A 14,071-nucleotide genomic window follows, 5' to 3' on the forward strand; every position below is an offset into this window, starting at 1 on the left:
AGATCACTTGCCCGGGCGTAGCCGCCTCCTTATCCTCTGCCAACTCTCCCATGGCTTGTGCCGTGACCGGGTGGCACAAGCCTTCCCTGCCGCCTCCACCAGTCCTTTGTTGTCTGTCTCCCAGAGAACGGAGAACACAGCAGCTCTGTGCAGGGATGCAGAGCAGAGAACAGCACTTGCTTGTTGCCCTGCATTGCCCCACGTCTCCCTTCTCCCTTCTGGAAATGGCAGCCCTGTTTCCTGCCACTTCTCCTCCCGGTGCAGCTCCTCCCTCTTCCCGAAAGCATTTCTTTGGTAACCTGCTTTCCAGCTCTGGCGTGCTTCTCTTCTTCTGTAGGAAAATGGAGTTTGTGGGACTAAAAAAAGTTCAGTCAGACCTTCCAACTCCTTGTGAGATCTTTTTTTTTTTTTCTCACAAGAATTTGGAAGGTCTGACTGAACTTTTTTTAGTTCCACAAATTCCGTTGAAAAAAGGTGCCGGAATGCTGTTCCGTGCGTTCTGTGACAAAAAAAAGCCCTGGGTTTACTGATTATCTAATGCAAAGATAAACAAGACTGTGATTGGCTAAACACCAACAACAAGTAATTGAAACTAAATAAAAATACTTGAGTCTTTCTATACCCTACACCTTTAAGTTGCATTCATTACCAATCTGACATTCCCCCAACTCCCTTCCTCAAGTGAACTGTTTAAAGTGCCCTCGTGAAAATATTCACAGGAAGCTAAATTGATCCAGAATGACAAAGGGGAAGAATCAGTGAAGAACTTGTGGCCCAGTAAATTATATTGTTTCTATTCACCAATCACATCTCAGAGATAGTATGGATAGCATGTTGACCTAGTAGGAAGGGAAAAATAATAAAAGATTGCCCAGAGGGGTCTACCTAAAACATTTTGCCTTTGCTCAGGGCTGCTCAACAAGCTTTCAATGCTTTTCTGGGAGCCTAGTGTTCACCTTTTTATTGTTTGCTTTCTAATAAAATATTGTTATTATCATCAAACTGGGTTGCTTCAGGTAAGCTAAGTTGTGTCTGCAGCACCACAGTTAACTCCCTTTCTCAAATACCAGTTCTTCAGCATAATTGCTGAACTGCTCATGTTTTTTGGCTTCACAAATCCAGACAACTACTGGGTGGCAGGCAAAAAGTACAAAAAATCCCTCGCTTGCCATGGGTAAAATAGCTGATGAATTGGCCCAATAGGTTAATAAAATAATATATACAACATTTCAACAGGAGCGTAGTGATTCAACAGGAGAACAAAGTTGTTTTTTATTATATTAAATGAGATTAGTGGTTGAATATTTAAAGAAGTATATTATTTAATGCCTAGGACACTTTGGAAAATTTGTAACTTCCTTGAAATATGTAATATATTATTATTCTTTCTCCATCCCAGTTGCTCTATATCACTGGCTTGTCATTTTATTTGGAGTAAACATGCAAGCATACTTATCACTGAAGCATTGTGTTCCATCTATTTAACATTTTTAAATTCTGAGAAGGCTTTTGATCTCAGAGGCCTTCTCAAAAATAAAATTGATGCTCATCTTTCAGTTTGCAGCATGCTGATTTTGTTTTTTTTTTTTAAATGAAAAGAATTTTAAAAAATTAACATCAGGTGAGAAAGAGACCTTGGGGAAAGTGTTTGCAGATACAATAGCACTTATCAGCACCATACTGAGGAACCTTAGCCAGAGTTTTAGAGTGCTTGTTCTGTATTGAAACTGCTGGGAACTGAACGAATATCAGGTACCTTTCTGAAACAAGCAAACAAAATTGCTGTTCCACTTAAGGGACAAAGAATAAGGAAAAAGAGCATAAACCATTAAGAAGTAATTTTCTACACACTTACATTTGAGTAAATCAATGAATGTTTCAGACTAGATATATATGTTTCCATTAAGGTTAATTGTTTTTTTCATAGCATTTCAGAAGTTTTTCTGGTGGTATAATTTTTTAAATGTACATAGATGCTTTTTCTCATAATCTGTCATTTTGTTCCAACCTGAATCAATCTTTGTTACATTCAGTTTAATAACAGACTTCCAACTACGGAAATTACCGTTCTTGAAATGTACAGAGTACAAGCCTGGATTGCTGTAAGAAGTGCTGCACAGGTTTGTGGTGCTTTTTGTTAAACCTGATTTATCTCCACTTATTTTCCCCCACACATTTATATTTTACATTGGAAGGAATAAAGGAAGGATATAATGGCAGTATTTCGTATCTTTTATATGCAGGTAGTCCTTGTTTAGCAATGGTTCACAGTGATGGAAAAGTAATTTTACAACAGAACCTCAAATTTGTGACTTCACAGATCTGTAAAGCAAAGCAAAGCTAAAATAAGATTGTAAACACAATCACTGTTTTACTTAGTTTTGCTTAACAACTTAGTTTCTGGTCTCAGTAGTAGTCACTAAATGAGGATTACCTTTATTAAACAAGCTTTGTAATTTTAACTTTAAGATTATTTTTGTATCATTAAGTTATCTGTTGAAACTTATGAAATCGTAATGGCTGATTTCAGCAATATTGCTGTTAAAATTATTTAACATTTTGAAGGTTCATTTACTAATTAACATTTGCACATTTTAAATATTTCAAGGCTTCTCTTCAGTATAGAATCAGGGTTCCTTTTTGTATCGCTGTAGTATGTTTAACAGTGACTGTTCACCTCAACCTTTGACTCTGATGAGAAGATTAATTAGTATAGTATGGTAATTTTTATATGTTTCTAGTTTTAAGCCTACTATTTTAAATCTAGGTCAGTGAAGCAATTCTGACTTCCCAGCAATTAATTGGAAGAAAGGCTGTTAAATTGTTTCACATGAGACAAAGAGTGCAACAAATTATGCCTGAATTTGCTCTTCTGGATCTCAGTTCTTCTTACAAAGATTTTTTGTCTGGTATTTGCTTTTTCATATTATGTTGTTACATGGTCTAAATGTTGATATAGAATAAAATTAGAGTGTTCATGACTATCCATTTTAGGTGACAGAGAAAAAAGAAAAGCCACAGTGACAAAAAAATAGGTATTTTTCTTGTTTTTAAATAGTAAGATAAAAAATTTGCCTCTTATAGTCCTAAATGAATCCATACGAATTTAATTTCAATTACATTGTTTGTAAATATTGCAATATTTTTCTGGCTGAGATAATTAATTTGCTAGTTATCTCTATATAACTATTGTTAAATGGTACAGGTAATAAGCTATTATGCTCTTGATCCCAAACTTCACAAATGTTTGTTCATAATGCATTTCAGTAAAAAGTTGCTTCACAATGCTATCAGTTGGTGAAATAAAGCAATCATTAAAATATATAGCAAATGAGAGGCTCTACTATTAAACTTAGAGAAAAAAATCACTTTGTTGCTTAAAATGCAATAAAGGTATTGGTTTGTGTGTATTACAAAATACAGGATTTAGACAGTTAAATCTGGAAAGATCAAAAGGAAATGGCCTGAAACCAGATTAGTCAATAACCATAAGATAGCCATGTAATAATGAAAGCCTTTACTATTGGCAGAGAATTATTGGGTAGCACTGGTAAGTTATCCAAAATATGCTTACCGGAACAGAGACAATGGGGCTTAAAACTTTGAGGATCCTTATGAAGTTTTAATATTCTGCAAAAATGTGATCTAAAACATGATCTGTTCTCCACATAAGTCCTAAAATTAGATAAACAATGAGTCAAAAATATACTTGTACACTTAGCCATTGAAGAAAATAATCCCTAACTACCTGTGTATTACATCTCTGTATTACAGCTCTGTACCTCTGTCCAGAGTGCTCTATACCTATGTATTATAGTTAATTCTATTGCTAAATTTAGCATGGTATAACTCCTTAAAATTTATTGCTTAGTTACATTGTTTCATTTAATTTTTGTTAATATTCCATACTCTAGGAAAATATGAAGTTACTTATAAAATTCCCGTGGTGTGTTCTGTACAAGAGACAAAATCAGAAATCGATGGAGTTGAAAGAATCACTTCTAAAGAAAGCCAAGGCAAACTGGAAATACCTTGGCTTCATGTACTACGCTACCATACATACTTAACCAGGTTTTTGAACCTGAGTCCACTGGCTGGTAGGAAGCTCTGCTCTGTTGAAGAAGTAATATATCTTAGATATTTAATATTGTGCTGCAACCAAGTCCATTGTTTCTATAAAATAGTATACCCATGTTCCGGCATCAGTATTTTGATAAATTACACAAAGGAAACTAGTATTTCATTTTAAAAACGCAATTTTGTAAAAGATTTAATTTTCCTTCCCACTTAATTTAGCCATTGTACACAAATACCCAGGAACATTAGGAAATCATGCAATTCCCCTCTATTTTTGACCTGCTTGCAGGCTTTAGACTTAAATTACTTAAGTAGTACAAATGGAGTAGCAGTGGTAGTAGTATTGGGCAGTGTTTTAACTCAATGTAGAATTGATATTTTGCATGAGAAAGGTATTAACCTTCTGAGTACAATGTCTAGCACATGGATGTCCAAATTTTGGATTGACTGGACCTCATTGAGTGATGAAGAATAGTCTTGGGCCACATATAAGACATATAATATAGTTAATGGATATAAACCACACTATAATGTTAAAAAATTAGGATCTCGTGGGGATGCATTCCTAGCTGTCTAGGACAGCATGTTGCAGTGGGCTGCAGTCTGGACACTCTTGGTCTAGCATTTCTTGATAATGCTGTGGAACAGTCTTCACTAAAATGTAAGAACTCCTTTTAGCAACTATCTTCAATTAACAGCCATTTTCAAATACAGTAGTAATAAAATTCATTTTCTGACAATGTATGCATTTACAACCAATTTTCAACACATGCCAGAGTGAGAGTAACACTAGTATAGTTATATGAGAGAATTTTATTTGAATGACCCAGCAGCAACCAGTGATTTTTGCAGTGTCTTATTCTGTCTCTCAGTCAGGTCTGAAATGGGACTTGGTCACTAAATAAGGAGAGGGTGAATGTCCCAAAATCTGAGAAAAACTGTTGCCAAGCCTGACAGTTACCTGAAGTATACTCTATAATTTATGTGAGATATTATGGAAAAATGTTTACTTTGATTTATTCCTCATGATTAGTAATGTCTCAAAAATTCTGCTTTGAAATGCAGGTGAGCTATTTTATAATTTTTATAATAGGCCGTACATATTGCTATAGAATTCCAGCTAAATAAATTACATACATACATACATACATACCTGTACTGTTCTTATTTTCCACAGCTGTCCCAAAAGCAGGAAAAGGCTTATTTGTTAAAGAAGATGTGCTGTATACCTCAGTGTTTGACACAACAGTAGCCCTGCGTTTGGCAAAACTTCATTCTTTCTTAAAAAATCATTTGCCCATTTATTCTGGCTGTTGTCTTCAAGAACCTTCAAAACAGCTGTATGGCTTGGAGAAGCCTTTCTTTAGCCTGACTGCAATTGGAAAGGTAACTTGAGATTTAATCATAACTTTAAAATGCATTGATACATATTAATATTCCATTCATCTGTAAAATATGTAAGATACCTAATAAAATGATTATATTATTTACTCTACATAAGCTGCCAAAAGGGTTTTGTTTTGGTTCTTTTGGCATCAGAGTAGAAATAGGTTTTATTAAATATTAAAGAACCATTACAATAAATAATAAAAAATTTACAATATAAAAGAAAATATAATTATTTTTTTTAGATGTAAGATTATGATGTCATTTGCCTGTCCTCTGAAGTTTTAATCTATTATTTGAGCAATATCATGTAAATTCTTAAACTGATGAGATGGGTGGTTATATACATTTGATTAATAAATAAAATCTATCTTTTACCATTTTTTCTTTGGGGAAGGTAGGGAAAAAACATTTTGACATTTAGGATTGCTTTCCTATCTAAACAGGGGACAGAATATGAAATAATACTTTTTATATAGATTGTATTTTAAATGCCTGAAGTCTGTTTCTAACAGTTTTTATTATCAAACTTACATAAAATATTGCAAAATGAGTGATATGTAAACAGTTTACTAGATAAATCCTTAAGGAAACAAAAACATTATACAGAAAAAATACATAAAAAGAATAAACAAAAATCTGTCACTACAATTATATAGTGAGTTTTCATGATATGAAAAACAATCTTTGGATGGATTAATTTCCAGTTTAAGGATATAAACCAGGGGTGTCAAACTGGCGGCCTGTGGGCTAAATGTGTCACATGCAAGCCACACTCATTGCAGCTCCACAAAGGCAAAAAAATATATCAATACATCACAATACATCACGTGATGTGATTGAGTTTGACACCGGGATATAAACTTGGTGTTCTTGAGTTTCAAATTTCAAAACTTAATATTTAGTTCTCTTATAAAAAAGGTTTAAATAAGCAAATTGTTTTCACCATCTCATTTCTAATAGTCTTTTTATTTCATTTTATTTTGGGTTAAAAGTAAGTGGAAAATGAGTAAAAAATAAGCAACACTGCACATTGAACAAATACATTTGTACAAGCTGTTTTGAGGATCTGATTGTATTAATATATAATTTTTCAAGTAACACAATCAGAATAATCTGTACCCTTAATATCCATATTAAGTTCAACAAGGGCACTCTATCTATTGTGCAGGGACACATCAAAAGCTTTATGTTATAGTCACAGCTCTCATTCTGCCAGATCCAACAGTTGTCCATACTACTTAAAGGATAAGCATATATTGGATGTATATACATGTAATAAAATAATAGTATTCTGTAGCAAATTATTAGAAGTATTACATAGCAAGTTCATAGTTTTAAACATATTTTAAAGTTAATTATTCTCATAAATGGGTATATAACTTTTAGGGAACTCTAGGATCATATGGAATTTCTCAAAGAACATCATCTGTGAAAATGATTTCCAGTACTTTTATTTCTGAGATAGACATGCATTCAGACAACAAAGCAACCTGTACTCCCATGAAGGAACTTTGTGTGCAGTGGTACCTTCCCTCTTTGGAAAAATCAACAAATGAAGAAGAGACTATGGTATGGTAACTTATGTAAGGTTTATAAATGAAGAAGAGACTATGGTATGGTAACATATGTAAGATATATATATATATATATATATATATATATATATATATATATATATATATATATATTATATATATATATATATATATATATATATATATATATATATATATATATATATATATATATATATATGGATCCTTGGTTTTTTGGGTAACTTATGTAAGGTTTATAAATGAAGAAGAGACTATGGTATGGTAACATATGTAAGATATATATATATATATATATATATATATATATATATATATATATATATATATATATATATATATATATATATTATATATATATATATATATATATATATATATATATATATATATATATATATATATATATATATGGATCCTTGGTTTTTTGGGTTTTTCCCCGCGTAGAACTAAAGGTGTAGGCGCAACGTTTCGACGGAATCCCATCCGTCATCATCAGGCTTGATGATGACGGATGGGATTCCGTCGAAACGTTGCGCCTACACCTTTAGTTCTACGCGGGGAAAAACCCGAAAAACCAAGGATCCACATACAGGCACCCGCGAAAACCTCAGAAAACAAATATATATATATATATTTATATATTTATATATATATATATATATATATATATATATATATATATATATATATATATATATATATATATATATATATATATATATTCTAATGTTACATTCACATATATTTGAAAACCAACGTGGCTGAGTAGTAGTAATTCAATTACATACAGATATCATTAGTACAGATTTCAGATTGCTACCATAAACATTTCCTCTTTTTTCCCCTTCATATATACTGTCTATTTGTAAATTTAAAGACAAGTTATATCCTATAAATCACATAGAAAATAACTTTCTTACATATATACATAGTTTTTAGTTTACACATATTCTAGTTGTTTTAACATACAGTCTTTTAGACCAGACATGTCAAATTTGTGCCGTCACATCATGTCGTGCAACGATCGAAGCTTTTTCTCCATAGCCAGCAATGGGGTGGGTGCAGTTTTGGGATGACTCGTCTGGCCTGCGGGCCAGCAGTTTGACACCCCTGTTTTAGACAATCAATGACCTAATAGATTTTTCAGTTTTGATTTCCACTAACATTTATGTTTAATGTTTGATATTTATCATTCCCAAGATTTTTAATATACTCCCAATTCATCTATCACCATTACTCATAAAGTCTAATATTCAAAATACACATCCCGTCTACTTCTCACCCTCTATGTCAACAAATTAAGGATACAAAATGATATCCTTCCTTTTTGCTAGTTTTTAGGGTTTTTTTAAGTAGTAATCAAAATTTCTTTTTATTTCAGTATTTAATACTTCCTCTCTCTTCCTCTTTGTATCTATTATCTCTTGCTTAAACTAATAATTTTTGTTTTTAATGTTCCATATAGACCTATTTCTTTCAACAAGAAGTTTTTAGCTTATCTACATTATTCACCTTTACATGACCTTTTTGCACAAGTCAATATTCAAATTGGCTATTAGTATTTATACTGCTAAATTTTAATGACCAAATTTTTTTCTTTATCTCAGTTCATAACAATGTCGTGTGTTCAACATGCACATCTTATCTATTTAAGTACATTCTGTTTTAGATTTCAATAAGATGGTCGAAACTCCATTCTTCTTGAGTCTTATTCTGGCTTTTTTCCTTTGCCAAATCATCTTCCATGTCCTTGTTTTTGGGTCATCGAAACAATCTCCTTGTAATATCATGTATATTAATTGATATTGGCAAAACCATACGGGCACCATTTTTTGGGGAGGACTTGTAGATCTAGTGGGTTGTCTCTTTATTCTTCCATATCGACGTGGTTGTTCTGAATTGTTTATTTTTTCATCTAATATAAAATATAAAGGACTACTGTGCATAGGTAAAGGTAAAGGTTCCCCCGTACATGTGTGCTAGTCGTTTCCGACTCTAGGGGCCGGTGCTCATCTCCGTTTCAAAGCCGAAGAGCCAGCGCTTGTCTGAGGACATCTCCGTGGTCATGTGGCCGGCATGACTAGACGCCAAAGGCGCACGGAACGCTGTTACCTTCCCACCGGAGTGGTCCCTATTTTTCTACTTGCATTTTTACGTGCTTTCGAACTGCTAGGTTGGCAGAAGCTGGGACAAGTAACAGGCGCTCACTCTGTTACGCGGCACTCGGGATTCGACCCGCCAAACTGCCAACCTTCCGATCGACAAGCTCAGCGTCCTAACCCACTGAGCCACCGCGTCCCTACATACTGTGCATACATACTATGTTTATTTGTTTATTTATATCCCACCTTTATTATTTTTACTAATAAGTCAAGGTGGCAAATATATTCAACATGCCTATAGTGTCCATGTATATGATGCATGGTTCACATTATTTTTCTATTACAGATAAAATTGATTAAAAGAAAAAATTACAACAAGCAAGCAAACAACTAAGGGAAAAAAGTTATTCAAGCAGGATGCCAGATTTCTCAGGAGATTTGAAGCTTAGGCCTTTTCCACTTGCCATAATATTATCTGAATGGGTTAATGGGTCAGAGACTTGAGAGTAGAATAGAATAGAGTTGGAAGGGACCTTGGAGGTCTTCTATTCCAGCCCCCTGCTTAAGCAGGAGAACCTATACCAGGGGTGTCAAACTCAATTTCATTGAGGGCCGCATCAGCATTGCGGTTGCCCTCAGGGGGCCGGGTGGGTGTGGCCTGGGTGGGTGTGGCCTACTGGGTGGGCGTGGATAGAGTGCATATGGCCTACTGGGTAGGCGTGGCCAGCTCTACATTTTTCGCATCAAGGGTGCCTATGGGGGCCTGGGCAGGAGTGGGACAGATCTGAGGGTCTCTGGCAGAAGTAGGGTCTCTGGGCCAGGGCCAAGGCAGTGGGGGCCGTTCCCTCACTGTTTCCAGGATGGCTTCGCGGGCCACATGAAACCACTTCGTGGGCCGGATCTGGCCCCCGGGCCTTGTGTTTGACACGTCTGACCTATACCATCTCAGACATGTGACTGTCTAGTCTCTTCTTAAAAACTTCCAGTGTTGGAACATTCAGAACTTCTGAAGGCAAGCTGTTCCACTGGTTAATTGTCCTCACTGTCAGGAAGTTTCTCCTTAATTCCAACTTGCGTCTCTCTTTGATCAGTTTCCAAGGATGTTTCTCATCCTTCCCTCTGGTGCTCTGCTGAATAACGAGTAGTTGATATCATTTTGATCATTAACATATGATCCAGCAGAAGTTGTTGGATGGGCAATCAGATAAGCATAAAGCTATATGCACATTTCCTTTAAATTTTAATATATTACTATATATGGATCAGAAGGGTAACAAATATATTTAAACCATGCTGTGTTGTTATTAAACATGCAATTTCAACAATAATATTAATCAAATATTTCTCCTTTGTGCAGGTTTTGTTCATTTTTGCTTATAATACAAAAGCTGTCAAAATTATCAATATCAGTTCTTTCAATTCAGCCAACATATACTGTGGTTATTTGTGGATCCCACTGAACAGGTAATTTAATTTGTTTTGTTTCTTGTATGTTTTATTTCATACAAAATATGTGCCTTGTTGATATTTTGTGGTCAAGATTAACAAGCATCTTCAAAACAGCCATTTATCAAAGTTCAAAAGCAGTAACAAAATCAACTAACCTCTGCTGGGCAAGAGCACATATATGGCACATTCTCCATGGGTTGTAATTGCTATTTCTCCCCCAGCTACTTTGCCAGTGCCCCAAGGTATGTTATCTGATCACTAAGGGCGGCTTTTAGGGTGGTATGAGGGGAAAGTGGGAATTCAGCACTTTTATCTAAAGAATACTAATCATAAGCTTTTGGATTCCAGCCAATTCATACTGAAGAAACATCTGTGGTGTTTCATTGGGGAATTTAGAAGTAATGAATAAGTAAATTAGTCTGGAGATCAAATGTCAGAAGATGACATTTATCAAATAAGAAATGAGAAAGTACTGGTAGCATCTATAAAACCAGGATCATTTATCTGCAGAAAGTCTGCTGAAGAAATAATTCCAGCAGAAAAATCTGAAATAGTCATATTTTTAATATTAAACATAATCCAAGTTGTCAGAAAATTATAGGATAACATAATTTACACTTAAGACTATATAATAGTAAAAAAATAATAATACAAAAAGATTCTTGTGTATTTTTCCTAATTTGTGCTATAGATGTTTCCAATTTAAATTTAGAGAAATAGCTATGGAGAATATGAGAACGCTGAGAATGTGAAAGTTTTAGATGGCCATCAAATGTAGTAGTATTTATGTGGTACACCAGCAATGTGGAAGTTGTTTTTTCTGCAGGTTAAAGACTTCAGTTACACAGATAAAGCAGATGTTTCCACAGGATTAACATGTTAACAGGAAAGAAGCAATTTGGGAAAGGCTTGATACAATTGGCCCTGCTGGTGTTGTTCTGTGTTTAAGTGTTTTATGTGAGATAAACCTGTCAGTTCTTGCCTATGCAGAGATACCTGTCCATATTACATTCTGATTAGAACACTCCAGCATATGTAGCAGAAATAGTTTACTGCAGTCTTTACATTCTTTGAGTTGTAATCTGGTTCAAGATTCAATTTGAGTCGATCACCGGGACCAAAGGTTTATTTTTCCAAGCTTTTGGGTCATGCTAGAGCATTTGGGTCATCATCTGGGAACTTCTGTCTCTCCACCAGAACCAGCAATCTGGTTTTTCTGTGGTTCTGAGATATATGTTCGCTTGAGGTACTGATCTATCATTGCCTATATATTTTGCTACTCTGTTATGTCACATTTATGCATCCATTCACAGGCAGAATACTGTACTGTATCCCTTGTTACACTCTCCACACCCAGCTGATGACAATCGCTGTTCTATGTGATGGCCTTTTCATCTCCATTTTCTTGTCCTACACCCAGTATTTCCTCTTGAATTTCTACTTCTCTTCCTCCTTCTCTGACTTTTCTGTGACTTGCTTCTTATATTCTGGAATATTAATATTTCTATTCCACATCATTATCTGTATACAGACAGTATATATCTGTATACAGTCTGTATACATGTGTATATAGACCTCATTATCTGTATTTTCAAACTGTGTCTATATATCAGGCTGCAACCATGTTGAATTCTCTTGCAGAAGCATTATAACAGATAATATTTAAAAGTTTTCTCTTCAAGTTTAAATGGTAGCATCTACAACAAAAATCTTCCCATCTTAATCTTATTATTCAAGGTGACAACTTACCCATACAGCTTAGCCATGTACAATATCACTATAATTGTATTGTATAGTGTTCATATTATATTCTTTTAGAGTTATTGCTGTACGTGAAAAATTGGCTGATTTGAAGCAACAACTTGAAATGTTAATACAGTCACAGATGACTGAACAGACTGAACAGACTGAAATACAGAAAAGTTCACCTTCAAAGGGACTTGGCGCTCATACAGCAAAGGTGCTATTGGATGAAAACACAAAGGTATCTAAACAATTATCAGAATCAATTATCTGAAATTATCAGAAATAATAATCACAAATATCTGTCTATACAAGATATAAAGACCCCCACACATGTAGAAACTAGTTTGAGGAGCTCTTATTCTTAGAACTGTTTTTGATTTGAATGTTCCTTTTTAGACTGTTTTATGAAAAAAGCAGTATCTTACTCAAGGTTAAGGAATCTCTTGTACTTCAAAGGTATGTTTGAGAGCTTGGAATTTTATATGCCTTTTTCTTCTAACAATTAGAGGAGAGTCATATTTCATGCTGAGTTTTAATGTTATTTTTCAAGGGATAAATTTTATTTTACATCTATGTAACAGAATATTACTAGTACTATATAGTGTTCAGGGACGCGGTAGCTCAGTGGGTTAGGACGCTGAGCTTGTCGATCAGAAGGTCGGCAGTTTGGCGGGTCAAATCCCGAGTGCCACGTAACAGAGTGAGCGCCTGTTACTCGTCCCAGCTTCTGCCAACCTAGCAGTTCGAAAGCACGTAAAAATGCAAGTAGAAAAATAGGAACCACTACGGTGGGAAGGTAACAGCGTTCCGTGCGCCTTTGGCATCTAGTCATGCTGGCCACATGACCACGGAGACGTCCTCGGACAAGCGCTGGCTCTTCGGCTTTGAAATGGAGATGAGCACTGGCCCCTAGAGTTGGAAATGACTAGCACGCATGTGCGGGGGAACCTTTACCTTTACCTTATATAGTGTTCATATTATTCTGCTTTTTTAGAATTACTGCTATATTTTGATTCCCACACAAATAGTAATTTTATTGTAGAAAAATGACTAAGGCTTACTAAAGAACAGTTAGCAAGATTTCTGCAAAGTTCTGCGTCACTGATCTTTTAAGAGTTCTTTGAGAAAATCAGCAACCACATACATCATAAGGAGCCTAGTAGTAGCTTTTCCAAATAACACATTTTATTAAAAGAACCCATAACTTTCATTATCTGTAGCTCACTTTATCAGATGCATAGAGCAACTAGATTGATATAAGATTTAAATAGGGATGAGATAAGGGAGGGAAAGACAGCTTTGTTATGCAAATGCAAGTTATGTATGACTCAAGCTACAAGTATCTTGTCAATCAAATCTCTGCTTTAACAGGTACTGTCTCAATTTCAACAGCACCTTTGAGTGAGAGATTGCTGAACTCACATACTTCAAAAAGTTTCAGGCAATCTTAAAACTTCTCCACAAACTTTGTGGGATATTTAACCCATTTTCAGAATATTATATATATTGGCCAGGTTGTTATGAAGAAAACTAACTTGGCTGCAAAGGTACTTTTCTTCTTTTTCAAAGCCAGTGTAACCTACAAAGCCATGACAGCATTTTTGCAATTTTACACTTTTTGTTAACAATATACATTATATACAGGTAGCTGTTGCTTAGTGATTGAAGTGGGACTTGACAATTCTATTGGTAAATATTGCAGTCATAAGTGAAAAATCACTTGTCTATAGCACTTGTCTATAGCAGTCTGTA

At 34.7% G+C, this 14,071-nt stretch overlaps 1 protein-coding gene across 1 annotated transcript in view; it reads left to right on the top strand.

Annotated features, from left to right (window-relative positions):
- CFAP54 (cilia and flagella associated protein 54) overlaps positions 1-14,071 on the top strand; it is a gene marked incomplete at both ends in the record, with an annotated part of 175,159 nt that overhangs the window by 147,144 nt on the left and 13,944 nt on the right. Inside the window, 7 exons of the mRNA XM_083366027.1 lie at positions 2,034-2,120; positions 2,768-2,909; positions 3,915-4,097; positions 5,255-5,463; positions 6,853-7,035; positions 10,482-10,588; positions 12,392-12,557. Of these exons, the coding sequence (XP_083222153.1) occupies positions 2,034-2,120; positions 2,768-2,909; positions 3,915-4,097; positions 5,255-5,463; positions 6,853-7,035; positions 10,482-10,588; positions 12,392-12,557 (1,077 nt within the window). The remainder of the gene's footprint in view (positions 1-2,033; positions 2,121-2,767; positions 2,910-3,914; positions 4,098-5,254; positions 5,464-6,852; positions 7,036-10,481; positions 10,589-12,391; positions 12,558-14,071) is intronic.

Source organism: Vipera ursinii (genome assembly GCF_947247035.1).
Source record: "Vipera ursinii genome assembly, chromosome: 6".
NCBI lineage: Eukaryota > Metazoa > Chordata > Lepidosauria > Squamata > Viperidae > Vipera > Vipera ursinii.